Source organism: Mustelus asterias, chromosome 4 (assembly GCF_964213995.1).
Source record: "Mustelus asterias chromosome 4, sMusAst1.hap1.1, whole genome shotgun sequence".
Taxonomy (NCBI): domain Eukaryota; kingdom Metazoa; phylum Chordata; class Chondrichthyes; order Carcharhiniformes; family Triakidae; genus Mustelus; species Mustelus asterias.
The window spans coordinates 124,410,501-124,426,008 of record NC_135804.1 but is presented as its reverse complement, the minus strand read 5'-3'; the positions used below and the strand labels follow the sequence as shown (position 1 = coordinate 124,426,008).

Here is a 15,508-nt window from a genome sequence, read left to right as displayed (position 1 = left end):
TTTACAAATTCAATAAAGTTAAAATGATTGTTTTCTTTTCTCTTTATGCCTCATCTTTTTAGTTTAACCAATCTTCTCTCACTCCTTTTATTTTTCTTTCCATGTGTAACTTTTGCATTGAATTAACTATCCTGACCCACACTTCCTGGTGCGGACTCTGCAAAGCACTGAAGAATTTCCAACATCTTTGATTAAAAGAAACACACCATTGCTTGCTCTGTTCACATACATCCCAGATTTCCCGCAGAGAGAACCGCACAGTTTAAGTTCTTGAATAACTCTAGGTTCTAATATAAAGGCCCACAGAAAATCGGTGGCTAAGTGTAACAGAAGGCTAGCACCATTGGTTCACTGCTGATAGCAAGATGAAGGCTAATATTTAGTATTGCAAGAGTGTCTCCCCAAAAAGTTACTTTTAAATTAATTTTTGCAAGAAGATGGGCCTGATTTTAACCCATTCAAAATCCATCCACTTGCACAGAGTTAATAATTATTGAAATAAAATAATTTCTTCTTACCGTGTAAAATAAGGTGTGACAGCATTATTATCCTCACTGCTGATTTAGCCATACTCCCATTGGCCCACACAGCCGAAAGGTTCTCATTAACATTTTAGAGCATTCCTCCCAGACAGCATTATATAACCTGCAGAACCAACAAGAGAAATTATTGCAGGGTTTTCCCCTCATAGCCTTACCCCAACTTGCAATTATATAGTGCCATTAATGCAGGAAGCATTTCACAGGAGCGTAATCAAACAAAATCTGACACCAAGCTACGCAAGCATATATTAGAACAAAAGCTTGGTCAACCTGCTCCCAGTGCCGCTGCCCGCCTCTGACTCACCTGCAGGTTTCGCCGAGAGGGATTTCCACCCCAACAGTGGCTATTTAACTGCCTGACAGGCACTCAATTCTGTCAGCTCGCCCTTACCAAACCGGCCGGTTCTCCAGGATCCAGGTCAGGATCACTAGAAAATGTCCATATCAGTTGAAAGCTGAGACAAAAGGTTGGTCTGGATGGCTGGACTGGTTGGAGAAGATTGGGGCCACCCATGACCAGCAAACCTTTCTTTCACTGTTGGTTCTACACAACCTCGATTCCAGCAAGATGAGCTGATCATTTTGGGGAACCCAGTTGTAAATGTTTTTATTTATTATTCTCCATCCCCAAAATTATACTTAACAAAATAACCCACAAAAATTGGGTATCTTTTAAAAAAAACTTCCCATACTCCTCAAATATACTTTGAGACACGTCCAAGATTTTATCACACTTCAATTACAAGGTTGGAAAATAAAGTAAGGATTGGAATGGGAATGATGATGAACTTTACTTGGTTCTAAAAATTACATTGAGACCGTCATAATCAATAACCTAACCCCGAGATATGCAAAACGGGCCTTTGATTCCGTTGTGGTGAATCGGAATATCTGGCTGTATTCCACTTTGAAAGATATTTCCTGTTGCTCTAAATGTTCATGACCACACTCCATTTGAAATGGAGAGAAACCGTGGTGATGACCCAGAAAAGTGGAGTGGTCAGTGCTATGAACGAATAGGAAGACTAATGCACAGATTAAAATAGATAAACCAGCGGTCATGGTAAGCTGAGAACAGAACATTTAGCTCCTGATGTGGTTTGAAGTGGAACCTGATCTGGGCAATTGCTGCCTTTAATCATAGAAACCCTACAGTACAGAAAGAGGCCATTCGGCCCATCGAGTCTGCACCAACCACAAACCCACCCAGGCCCTACCCCCATATCCCTATATATTTACCCACTAATCCCTCTAACCTACACATCCCAGGACATGAAGGGCAATTTTTAGCATGACGAATCAACCTAATCCGCACATCTTTGGACTGAGGGAGGAAACTGGAGCACCCGGAGGAAACCCACGCAGACACGAGGAGAATGTGCAAACTCCACACAGACAGTGACCCAAGCCGGGATTCGAACCCAGGCCCAGTTTTATTTCCAGTGCAAGAAGGTAAACATCTTTGGTATAGCCAAATATGCAAAGTAAATTTGATTTGTTATTGTCACATGTATTGGATACAGTGAAAAGCATTGTTTCTTGCACACTGTACGACAAAGCATACCATTCATAGGGGAAAAGGGTAGGATGTAGAATATAGTGTTACAGTCATAGCTAGCGTGCAGAGAAAGGTTAGCTTAATATGTGGTAGATCCAATCAAAAGTTTGATGGCGGCAGGGAAGAAGCTGTTCTTGTGTTGGTTGGTACGTGAAGTCAGACTTTTGCATCTTTTTCCCGACTGAAGAGAGCATGTCTGGGGTGCGTGGGGTCCTTGATTATGCTGGCTGCTTTTCCGAGGCAGTGGGAAGTGTAGACAGTGTCAATGGATGGGAGGCTGGTGTACGTGACTGATGTGCGTGATTGACTGGGCAATGTTCACAACCCTTCATAGTTTCTTCGGGTCTTGATCAGAGCAGGAGCCATACCAAACTGTGATACATCTGGAAAGGATGCTCTCTACAGTGGATCTGTAAAAATTGGAGAGAGTCGTAGTGGACATGCTGAATTTCCTTAGCCTTCTGAGAAAGAGGCATTAGTGGGCTTTCTTAACTATAGCGTCAGCATGGGGGGAGGGGGGGAATCAGGACACCTAGAAACTTGAAGCTCTTGACCATTTCCACTTCATCCCCATTGATGTAGACAGTGGCATGTCCTCCACTACACATCCTGAAGTCAATGACTATCTCCTTTGTTTTACTGACATTGAGGGAGAGATTATTGTCGTCTCACTATTTCACCAGATTCTCTATCTCTTTCCTGTACTCCATCTCATCATTGTTTGAGATCCGACCCACTATGGTGGTGTAGTCAGCAAACTTGAAAATGGGGTTGGAGTGGAATTTATCCACAGTCAAAAGTACACGAAGAGTACATTAAAGGGTTGAGGACACAGCTTTGCGGGGCACCAGTGTGGTGGATAATCATGGAGGAGGTGTCGTTGCCTATCTTTACTGATTGTGGTCTGTGGGTTAGGAAGTCTAGGATCCAGTCACAAAGGGAGGAGCGGGCCCTAGGTCATGGAGTTTGGAGATGATTTTTGTTGGGATAATGATGTTGAAGGCTGAGCTGCAGTTAATAAATAGGAGTCTGACATAAGTGTCCTTATTATCCAGGTATACCAGGGTGGAGTGTAGGGCCAGGGAAATGGCGTTTGCTGTGGATCTGTTGTGGCAATAAGCGAACTGTAGTGGATCCAGGCAGTCTGGGAGACTGGAGATGATACATTCCATGACTAACCTTTCGAGGCATTTCATAATGATGGATATCAGAGCCACTGGATGATTATTATGGCATGCTGCCTGGCTTTTCTTTGGTACCGGAATGATAGGTATCTTCTTGAAGCAGATAGGGACATCAGATTGGTATAAAAAAAGAGAAGTTAAAGATGTCTGCGAATACCCCCATCAGCTGGTCCACACAGGATCTGAGTGCTTGTCCAGGTATTCCCTTCGAGGCCAGTCGTTTTACATGGATTAACTTCCAATCTGACATCTGTAATGGTGACCTCGAATATTGATTCAGCCGAGGCTTCCGGGGCGGATGATGTCCTCTCACTGACCTCTTGCTCAAAACGGGCATTGAACTCACCGGGGAGAGGTGCATTGTTGCCGGCAATTCTACGTGCCTTCATCTTGTAGCCTGTTATATTGTGTAGACCTTGCCATAAAAATCGATGGGTGTTCGTGAGGCTAGTCTGGGATTCTAGCTTGTTCTGTTACTGTTTCTTGGCGTCTTTGATGGTTTCCCGTAGATCGTATTTGGATGTGGATTTCTTGTAAAGGTCAGGGTCACCTGACTTGAATGCCTCAGACCTACATAGGAGCATAACGTTGCTGATAGGGGCAGATGAACATTTAACATGTATAGCTGCTGTTTTACTGGGAGGTGTTGATCAGTACATTATAATTTTGCTAAGTATTTGCTTCAATTTCATTTTTACAATACTTGTAGCCAATGCAGAATAAATTAGTTTTTGTTTGAAGTTCGGAACTACAAAAGGGCTATAAGATTCCACATGGGACACTAAATAATTGTTAAAAATCAACCTTTTCTCGAGTTTATGCCCTCCAATCTCCCTCCAAGACAAATCTCATAACTTTCAGAATTCACATCTCCTTTTAGTAATTTTCAAATCAACGACTGCTGCACACGGTTCTTATTTTAGTTTTCTCACGGCAATAAAAGTTAAAGGTTGGGCTCATTGGCAGGATCAGTTATAACTAAACCCTTTTGTTTTGAATCTTAAAAACTTATGTCCTACTCAATCTAGCTCCTTATCACCACCTCTTGAGAGCTATACCATATATCAATGTCAGATTTTTGAGGCTGTCATGTTTTCTTAAACGTTTACTATTGAAAGGCTTTTTTAATGCTTGTATTCCTTAGGATAAATCTGTCTCCAGATGACAGGTGACTGTACCTGTATTTTTCTCTCGCTTACCCTGTATCACTGCGTTTCTTTCCCTGGGGAACTGAAATTCCTGTTTTCACAAAATTAATAATTATACGTGTGAAAAGTAATGTTCTCTCCAGAACAGATAGGAAATTTCAGAACCAACCATCCTGCAGTCCCACACAGGTCTTTGTTAATCTCTCCATTTTTTTCTACATTTCTCCACTCTCTTTCACAGCTACGCTCTCTCTGTTTCTCGCTCTTTCTTACTTCTTCCATTCAATAACACAGTTGCTTTAGAACTAGCCAGTTTGGGATGGCACTTGCCCTCTAAAACACTGGACAATTTAGCTACAAGTTGAGCCAAACTCCAAAAAGGACACCTACTTGAATGGTTTTATTAAGTCAAGTGATCTGTTGAAAAAGTTCAGTGAAACTGATTCAGTGAAACAGGAACCTCACTCTCATGTTTGTAACCATTTGTAGTTTCAAAATAACTAGCTATAAAAAAATGAACCTTTCTGCATGATAAACCTGTTCACATTTTCAATACCACAAATGAAATCATCACAAGTGTGAACAAAAGATATTTTCTTCTTTCTTATCTAACATAAAGAAACTAGAAAGGTTTACTAGATTTTAAAAATTGACACTTTCTACATTTCCTAAAATAAACAGCACGGGGGAAGTTCAATTATGTCTGTGCGTCTTTGAAACAGCTATCCAAATTGGCCAACTCTTTTTCCCCATAGCCCTGATTATGTTTCCTTTTCAATACAATTCAAATTTCCTTTTGAAAGTTGACACTTGTCTACTTCCTCTGTCATTTCAATCAGTGTGGTCCGAATCATAACTCATTCTGTAAAGAAAGGTATCTTGTTAACCCACTATTGCCAATTATCTTATAACTATCCTTTAGTTACTGACCCCCCCCCCGCCTGCCACTGGAAGCAATTTATTCGCTCCAAGTCCTGTAACAATTTTGAATGCCGTTATTAAATCTCTCCCCTCCTTCCTCCATTAGTATTGCTGTATACATCATGAAACTCAGGGCTAGAGTGCACCCCATCTGGCAAAACATAGAAAATGCTGCTGTACACAATGTACATCCGTGCCTCATGACATTTGACGTCATGCTATTCAGAAAAAAATCCTAAAGTATATATAGCTCAAGTAGCTGTTAATACTTTAATCTCATTCATTAGCTATATTCCTACCACACTATATTCTTACCACACTCTATAACCCACAAAGACATTTGACATTAGGATCAGTTGATTGAGGCCACTTACTAGTTAGATAAATAGTCTGAAACGATAAAAAGGAACAGGCATTTCAAATGCTGACATGCAGCATTCAGGTGCTCGGAGATACAGAAGAAGAAATGTCACCTTGCCTATGATGATATCCTTTGATAAGACTATCATTTCTCCTTAAATTCCATAGGTTCTGTACAAAACTCTAATGCACTTGTTGAAAGACAAACAATGCTGCATGTTACTGAGCAGTGTCCCCGCTACAGGCTAAGCGGTGGCTATTGCTTGGCCTTGGGGATTTTCATTCACCAAATAAATAAAATCCCACAATAGTCTTTTTTTTTAGGTGAAAAACTATACTCGGGTTATACGATTTTGCATGGCCTGATTATATAAAGAAAGAAATTTGGCACGAGCTGACGTGCTGTATCGTAAAATGTAAAAATTACACAGACCACAATTTAATTAAAGGAACTCACATTTATTTTAAGCATTTCCTCAGGACATCACAATAACTATAAGCAGGGAATCTGTTTTAGTGATGTTGGTTGAGGGATAAATATTGGTCAGAACACCAGGAAAACACCCGTGCTTTTCTTCAAATAAGAAAGTCTTGTTCATCTGAGAGGGTAGATGCTGTTTTGTTTAAGGTTGGCAGTTGAAAGATGACACCTCCGACAATGAAATGCACTCTTGGTAAAACACTCAGACGAGATCACGTAGTCAAGTCTTGGGTGTATGTCATGAGGGCTAGGAATTGTATAGAAAGCCCTCAGGCTGTATAACTCACACTGAATGTATACAGTGAAGATTACATCTCTCAATTCCATTGGCGTGCCTCAGAGTTCAACATGATCCAAGTACAAAATTTGAATACTTTTTGCACTTTCTGAAACAGTCATTTTGAAATCTTTTGTAATATTCTTTTTACAAATAAAGTATATTTTTGCAACAACAAATGTTCTTCTAGGACAAGGCTTTTCTATTGCTTGCCAGTTGGGCTGACACCTGCAAAGTCCCCAAATGCAGGGTACTCGACTGCACTATTTGTGGTCGTGGGGGACCGCATTCACGCTCCCTACTGATTTGCAAATCAAAACTAGAGCTTGTAATTGATATCATTCTGTGGCCTGTAACAAAAAAAAAGCCTCAATTGTGTGTCCTGAATCCACAACCTTCAAACTCAAAGATGTCAGTACTATCGCTTAGTCATGGCTGACACCCTGGAATTTAAATTCAAATTTATTTTCACTCTTTCAAATGAGCTTTTCAGCTATCCGTTTTCAATTCACCTCTTGATTAATGTTAGAATTTTCAACCAGTAGGGTAAGTTGGTCTGTCTATAGAAACCTCCAAACAAATTGTTGGTGGCTAGAGAAGATGTGTTTATGATTTCTTCCTGCTTTCAGATGACAACTGGGCAGCCTCATATCTGACAAAATACCTCCAGTAAAGTCCCAGTGTAAAATCAGTCCATTCAAGCAGTGGTTATCCACTCTGTGGATAACCCTCCAATTCTATTGATAAAAATAAAATTACAGAATGTACGCCAAGTATCACATCTGCTTTAAGTATGAACACAAAAGAACTTTACAACTACTAGACGTACTGCCGTTAATGCATTACCAGGGACGTCCTGGATATTCTGAGTATTTCTTTTGACAAAAGGAATCATAATACACCCAAGCAATCTATAATGAATGAAATTAACAAAGTGAGGAATAAGTACATATTTAATTGTACTTTCATTGGAAAATGATTTGGGACATCCTAAGTTGTGAACGGCGCTATATAAACATGAATCTGTTTCCGTATTTAAGAGCAGAAGACAGGAGGGAATGAGTGAGATAAAGTGTGTAATTTGTTCATGGGATGTGGGCATCGCTGGCTGGGCCAGCATTAATTGCCCCATCCCTGAGGGCATTTAAGAGTTAACCACATTGCTGTGGATATGGAGTCGCATGTAAACCAGACTGGGTGAGGACGACAGTTTTCCTTCCCTAAAAGGACATTCGTGAACTAGGTAGGGTTTTTAAGACAATCGACAATGGTTTCATGGTCATCATTAGACTTTTAATTCCAAATTTTTACTGAATTCAAATTTCACCATCTACCATGGTGCGATTTGAATCTGGGTCCCCAGAGCATTACTCTCAGTCTCTGGATTACTAGTCCATTGACAATACCACTATACCACCACCTCCCCGCAAAAATATTAAGACAGAATATTATTAGCATAGTAGTCTTCCTTCTCCTTCACTTCTGACCTAACCTGATTAGTAACCCAGTTATTGCCAACTAGCAACAGCACACAATGTCACTTTGCAACTTCATATGCACCACTTGAGGCAGGATAGGCCCCTCAAGGATAGAGACATAGAATTTTACAGCGCAAAAAGAAACTCTTCAGCCCATCGTGTCTGCATTGGCCATCAAGCACCTATCCATTCTAATCCCATGTTCCAGCACTTGCTCTGTAGCCTTCTATGCTATAGTGTTTCAAGTGCACTGCTAAATGCTTCTTAAATATTGTTAGGGTTCCTGCCTCTACCACTCCTTGGGGCAGAGTTTCAGATTCCCACCACCCTCCGGGTGAAAAAGGTTTTCCTCAAATCCCTTCTAAATTTTCTGTATTTTATCTTAAAACTATACCCCTTGGTTATTGACTCCTCTGCTAAGGGGTGTCTACCCTATGTGCTTCATAATTTTGTACAGCTCAGTCAGGTCACATCCTCAGCTCTAAATAAAACAACCCCAGCCTGAAATGCCCCAGCCCAGGCAACATCCTGATAAATTTTCTCTGCACCCTTTCTATTGTAATCACATCCTTTCTCTAATGTGGTGACCAGAACTACACAGAGTACTGGAATTAGTATTTTATAGAGCTCCATCATAACCTCCCTGCTCTTATATTCTATTGGCCCTCACAGCCATCAGCCAAGGTGCACCAAATGAAGAGACCCCATCTGAAATGGATTATTCACTGTGTGTCCATCATCTCTCGTAGATGGAAGGATACCAAAATCATTGAATAAACCCCCTTATATGAAAATCAATGCACCAATTTTGATAAGCAAAATACTGCAGATGCTGCAACCTGAAACAAGAACAGAGTACGCTGGAAAAACTCAGCAGGTCTAGCAGCATCTATCAGGAGAGAAACAGAGTTAACTTTTACGTCTTTCGACTCACCAGAAATGAGGAAGAATGTAGAAATTGAAAGTAACAACTTTAAGAACAAAAGACAGATGACCTGGTGTGAGAAGGGTAGGGGGGATGTTTGCATTGAGGCAAAACATGTAGGCATTATTTAAAAAAGGGGATTTGGGGGGGTGGTGGGGGGGGGGGGGCAGTTTAAGATGGAAGAGAAAGGTCAAAATCTAAAGTTGTCGAACTCAACGTGGAATCCTCAGGGCTGCAACATGTATCATTCTGATGTTGTTTATTGGAGGTTGCTCAGCTGCATCTAGTCATAACTAACTTTTTAAAAAATGACAATTCTACTGGTTTATAGTATCATACTAGGTGAACAATACCTTATTGTGAAGATTAAATGTTTGTCACATACCGTAGGAAACTTCACAGCACGGTCTGGGAAGAGGTGTTGTGGAAAGAATTGAATGTTATCTCCACCTCAAGGAAACAGGTGCCAAGGAAGCCAGATCATCCGAGCAATAACTGATTTGCGTCAGACGGTGCTGCTTTTTTCTAAGCCAGGTAAACATGCTCACATTCCCTGCTGATCTTGGCATAAGTCCAGAACATTATCTACCTGGTCCCTCCACACCGATACTACAGTTAAGAAAGCCCACCAATGCCTCTACTTTCTCAGGAGGCTAAGGAAATTTGGCATGTCCGCTACAACTCTCACCAACTTTTACAGATGCACCATAGAAAGCATGCTTTCCAGATGTGCCACAGCTTGGTATGGGTCCTGCTCTGACCAAGACCGCAAAAAACTACATAGCTCTGTCCATCATGCAAATCAGCTCCGTCTACACTTCTCGCTGCCTCAGAAAAGCAGCTAGCTTTTAATCAAGGACTTCATGCACCCTGGACATACTCTTTCTCACCTTCTTCCATCAGGAAAAAGATCCAAAAGTCTGAAGTCATGTCCAAGCAATTCAAGAACAGCTTTTTTAATTCACTCGTGGGACATGGGCATCGCTGGCTGGCCAGCATTTGTTACTCATTCTTAGTTGCCCTTAGAGGGCAGTTGAGAGTCAACCACCTTGCTGTGGGTCTGGAGTCAGATGTAGGCCAGACTGGTTAAGGACAGTAGATTTCCTTCCCTAAAAGGACATTAGTGAACCAGATCAGTTTTTCCAACAATTGACAATGTTTTCATGGTCATTAGTAGATTCTTAATTCCAGCTATTTTTTATTGAAACTTTTTTGAATTTTTTTATTGAATTCAAATTCCACCATTTACCGTGGCAGGATTCAAACCCAGGTCCCCAGAACATTAGTTGAGTTTCTGGATTAATAGTCTAGCGATAATACCACTATGTCATCACCTTCCCTGTTGCCATCAGCCTTTTTAATGGACCTACCTTATATTATGTTGATCCTTCTCTACACCCTAGCTATGACTGTGACACTACATTCTTCACCCTCTCCTTCTCCCCTTATACTCTATGAAGAGTATGCTTTGTCTGTATAGCGCACAAGAAACAATATTTTTCACTGTATACCAATACATGTGACAATAATAAATCACACCAAAGATTGTTGCAAGGGTGGCATGACATAAGATAGATTTAAAATCAACTGTGACAACAGCTTACCCCATATAACTTAAAGTCCTTTCTTACACTAACAGGTTGTGGCTTCGTCAATAATGTTAACTAAACAAAATAGACAAGTAGCAATTCGGTGCTAAGAAGGAGGTGAATGATTTCACTTATATAAGCAATTTGGAGTTGAGCAAACAGCCCATATTAGCTTCCATTAGTTGTCCAATCAAACGGAGCAAAATTAGCATTTCACAAACGTATTACATTTTGTACAATTTTAATTAGCTTCGATTTCCAAATCAATTCTAGATATCCATTGTTTATGGTTTCCAAACGGGACTGTTTAATTGTGTTCCAAGTACAATGACGTAAAAAGACAGCTGTCGAGAAATGATTGGTGGATTTGAAAGGTAGTGGGGAAGAAAATCTATTTCCATTCCCTTCTTTTAAATAAAAATCGCCCTCACAAATTCTCCCAACATTCTTCATTTACAAATAGAATCGGTTACGGTTGATTTCCAGGGAGAAGCTCTCTCTTTCAAAGTAATTGGAGTCAGAGTTCCCAAATGGGCAGACTGGATTGTTTCCATCAACACAAGTGTCTTACCTTGAAATTCAGCGTGTCCATTCAGGCAAGCAACGACCCATGGCTGTGTTTGGCCGGCCCGATATCAGCTCCGCCAGAAGCTACCCCTTGAAGTTTCGTTGCCCTGGTCTCATCCTTGTACATTTCCGTGAAACGTACTCCGCCTCTGGGCGTGCCGCTAATGTCACGGTGCCACTCATTGGGAGTTCAAAACCCAATTGCAAAATACCTGGAGGCGGCCCCTGGTATTGTGCAGCTACAGGTAGCTATCACATCGCATTATTCAATGGATATTAAGTGCGGGTCTCTGGCGTTTCAATAAAGATTGCTTTCATCTAAAATCCATGTTGCTCTTATCGTAGACGACTTTGTATTTCTCTCTAATAATTTCTCTTTAGCTATCAATGAGAACAAGTTTAAACCACCTTTATGACCTTCATATAGCAGGGTGTATGTACTGTATTCGATTTTTTTTAAAGCGTTGTCACGTTGCTGGAATTCGTTATTCGTGATGTAATGATCCCCAGATCTTGGAGTGAAATACGGAGCTAACGAGAGAATTTGCATTAGAGTCTCAGGCTGTTGCAAATCACTCCTTAAAATTATCCTTGACGCCGTTAAAGCAACGCAATTTCATTGATTTTAGTTTGTAGCACTCTTTGAATGTCCAATCCTCATTGCTGTTTCTGTACATACAAAGTAAAGTGACTATAGTCCCAGATTACCATTGGCTGCTCTCCCGTTTGAGGAGGGAGAGCTGACTGGTGATGATTTAGCCCAAGGATCACCACACCTCAGGCAAGGGGCAAGGTTAAAAAGACGAGACCTTCATATATTTGTATTTCGGGCGGCACGGTAGCACAGTGGTTAGCACTGCTGCTTCACAGCTCCAGGGTCCCGGGTTCGATTCCCGGCTCGGGTCACTATCTGTGTGGAGTTTGCACATTCTCCTCGTGTCTGCGTGGGTTTCCTCCGGGTGCTCCGGTTTCCTCCCACAGTCCAAAGATGTGCGGGTTAGGTTGATTGGCCAGGTTTAAAAAAAAAAATTGCCCCTTAGAGTCCTGGGATGTGTAGGTTAGAGGGATTAGCGGGTAAAATATGTGGGGGTAGGGCCTGGGTGGGATTGTGGTCGGTGCAGACTCGATGGGCCGAATGACCTCCTTCTGCACTGTAGGGATTCTATGATTTCTATATATGTAACCAGGTGTCAAAGGATGCCAACTTAAACTGAAGGCCAGTCTGCCCGTTCAAAAGGTGGTTCTCAAAAGATTCTGTATTGTGGCATTATCTGTTGGAGATCTCATGGGACTTATACTCAAAATTGTTCGCCCATTCGGATGTCAAGACGCAACGTTGATAATGGCAAAATGCCAAAAATCAGAGCGTCTTCGATATGAGCGAGTGCCTGTGCATCTTAACGAATCAGATTTAAAGATTGTCAAATAAACAGAAGGACTGAGATAGAGTCAATGAATTCAACACATCAGGTACAAACGGAAATAGAAGTGGAAAGAAAGATTGGATTAAGGACAGAAAAAAAAGTTGTGGGAAGAAAAGGTAAGTCATAACCCGAATGAATGGTACTCCACATAGTGGATTTTATGTGTCAGAGGTTGGTTGGCATTGTTAAGAGTGCTAACGCTTATAATTAAGAGCCCCGGGTATCTGTGGCAGGTTACGTTTGTATCAATTGCAAATGCAGCAATTTCACAACATTCAATGCATAGTAATTGGAAGGAGATCTGCAAAATTAAATTTCTACGAAGCTAACACTGGATTTAAACAACTCAGTAACGTTCGGATAATCGCATTTAACCAAACTTATCCCCCCCCCCCCCCCCCCATTGGCTGAATTTGCTGTACCGCTTTCATATAAATAATAGAAAATAAAATTAACAGGCAGTTGTAGATATGATACTCTTAATATAGGTTGCACTTGTGGAGGTAATTTCTTCTTCCTCAGCAACTGGAGAGCCTTCAATCATTTGGTCGGGAATATCCGAGCAATACACAAGCCAAAGTATTTTGTGCTATTCCGAATTTAAGGCTCAATTCCAACAAAACATAAAACTCCCTTAAAAGTCATCACAAAATACAGCAGAAAACTATTCAGGTCATGTTAATGGACAATTATCTGCCAACAGAGATTTACTGTGAAACTAAAAGTTTTTGAGATGAGGTGATATTTAAACAAGCTGGTTATACTTTCAATAAAGCACTGCCAGGTGAGGGTGCTGCAAAATGCATGAGGAAATCATGAGTGCATCTTCATCAAACCATCACACAAACCAGCCTCCCATCCATTAACTCTGTCTATACTTCCCGCTGCCTCGGAAAAGCACAATAAGAAGTCTCACAACACCAGGTTAAAATCCAACAGCTTTATTTGGTAGCAAAAGCCACAAGCTTTCGGAGCGCTGCCCCTTCGTCAGGTAAGTGGGAGTTCTGTTCACAAACAGGGCATATAAAGGCACGAACTCAATTTACAAAATAATTGACTACCATCGGAAAAGCAGCCAGCATAATTAAGGACCCCACGCACCCCGGACATTCTCTCTTCCACCTTCTTCCGTCGGGAAAAAGTCACGTACCAACCGACACAAGAACAGCTTATTCCCTGCTTCCATCAGACCTTTGAATGGACCTACCTGGCATTAAGTTGATCTTTCTCTACACCCTAGCTATGACTGTAACACTGCATTCTGCACCCTCTCATTTCCTTCTCTATGAACGGTATGCTTTGTATAGTGCGCAAGACACAATACTTTTCACTGTGTGCTATACATGTGACAGTAACAAATCAAATCAAAATGATGCTGGGGACAAATGCAAAACACCCATGGATGCCACAAATCTGAAATAAACAGAAAATATTTTATCAGAACTTCTTTAATGAGTAAATCGCAAAAGACCTATTTAGGAGGACACCACTTGGTTTGGAAAGAAAATGAAGTAAATGAATGGTGATGCCAAAACGCAAGGGTCCGATTCTAATTCAATGGAACTGAATGAGATTCGTTTGAGTTAAAATCTCATCCCAAATTTGGGCATTAAGTGTCTGAAAATGATCGGAGAAAGTGAATCCCTAAGTTTCAGTACACTTCAAACTATGAGTCAGTCAGCGTTATGCTAATGAATAATTGGAAGATAATCATACATTCCAGTTGTGGTAATGAATCACATTTAAAGTATGTTCCAGCATGCTAAGTGTGGTAACATGTTTTACACGCCTGAGAATTACTGTTGGAATTCTAATACTCAACTGTTCGAAGCATTCATGAAATTCTTTAATAAGCGTTAAATAAGTTTAAAATAGAACTTTCAGCCTTGCAGTCAAAATGTTACAATAATATTACTGCAGGTGCTGGAAATCTGAAATGCTGCATAAACCCAGCAGCCGGAATGTTGCCATCCACTACAGAAATTGGAGCAGGTGAGGTCCGTTGACCTCAGTGAGATTTTCTGGTTTCAGAGCGAGTGAGGCCGGAAAATCCCACCCAGCAGCATATGTGGAGAGTTAGCATTTCTATATCTTATGACTCTTCTTCAGAGCTAAAGAGAGGAGGAAATGGGATAGATTATTTTCTATTTGAGGAGGTGAAGCAGCTGGAGCAGAATAAGTCAGTGATAGGTGGGAGCTAGGAGAAACTGCAGCAAAGAGGTGTATGTCACGAGACAGAGGAAGCATTAATGGCAGTGCAAAGGACTATAGAAGGTGCTAGTATTGGCATCAAAGAAAGATATCAAAATGTTAATGGAAGAACAAAGGTCAGTGCTCTGTGAAAACAAAACTAATGAACAAGTAACAGGTGGCTCAGTGGTGGAGGGTTTTTGCATTGGGACAACAAATGTTTTAGATATAAAAGGGTCAAGATGAAAGAGAAAGGTCAGAGTCTAAAGTTGTTGGACCTGAGTGTTGAATCCTGAAGGTTGTAATGTGCCTGATCGGAAGATGAGGCGTTGCTCCTTCAGGTTGCATTGGGTTTCACTAGAGCATTGCAGCAGACCAAGAATGGACATAGAGACACGAGAGCAAGATGATGAGTTGGAATGGCAAGTATGTGACATTAGTGTCCCTTTAAGAAAGTTTTTTAAAAACATGATTTCTATAGGTCTCACAGTTTCAGTGGTTTCTTAGCTCATAGCTTCAGTGACATCATTGTTGGTGGCTTGACTATGATGAGTCTTTTTATTGGTTCTTAGTTTAAATGAAGTTGTTTGTGTTTACTCTGATTAGTTTTACGATCCTGCATTGTTAGGAGAAAAGGTCATGTGTTTTTTTTCTTTCCAGTGAGTTTAAGTTTTTCAGATTTGAGCGTTCTGAGGTTGCAGTTTAGTTTTTTAGTTTTGAGCAGGGGCATCAAGCAAGAAAGAAGCTGAAGTCTCTGTCTCCTTGTTCTATTTGGAAATTCTGCTGGTTATCTCAAGGCAACATTTTGCCTTCGGAAAGGCAAGTGCAGCCATCAAAAAGACCCATTTCCAGTCGTGAGATTTA

General features: G+C 40.9%; 1 protein-coding gene across 2 annotated transcripts in view; it reads right to left on the bottom strand.

Annotated features, from left to right (window-relative positions):
* Positions 1–11,152, bottom strand: part of LOC144492971 (interferon alpha/beta receptor 2-like) — a 42,778-nt gene extending 31,626 nt beyond the window's left edge. Inside the window, exons 1-2 of one of the 2 annotated variants that reach the window (XM_078211698.1) lie at positions 11,035–11,152; positions 519–645 (exon numbers count right to left, since the gene is read on the bottom strand). In XM_078211698.1, coding sequence (XP_078067824.1) covers positions 519–570 — 52 coding nt within the window. In that variant the 5' untranslated portion in view covers positions 571–645; positions 11,035–11,152. Of the gene's footprint in view, positions 1–518; positions 646–9,259; positions 9,281–11,034 lie in introns of those variants that run through there. The other variant, XM_078211700.1, reaches the window with a different exon arrangement.
* Between the last annotated feature and the right edge of the window lie 4,356 nt (positions 11,153–15,508).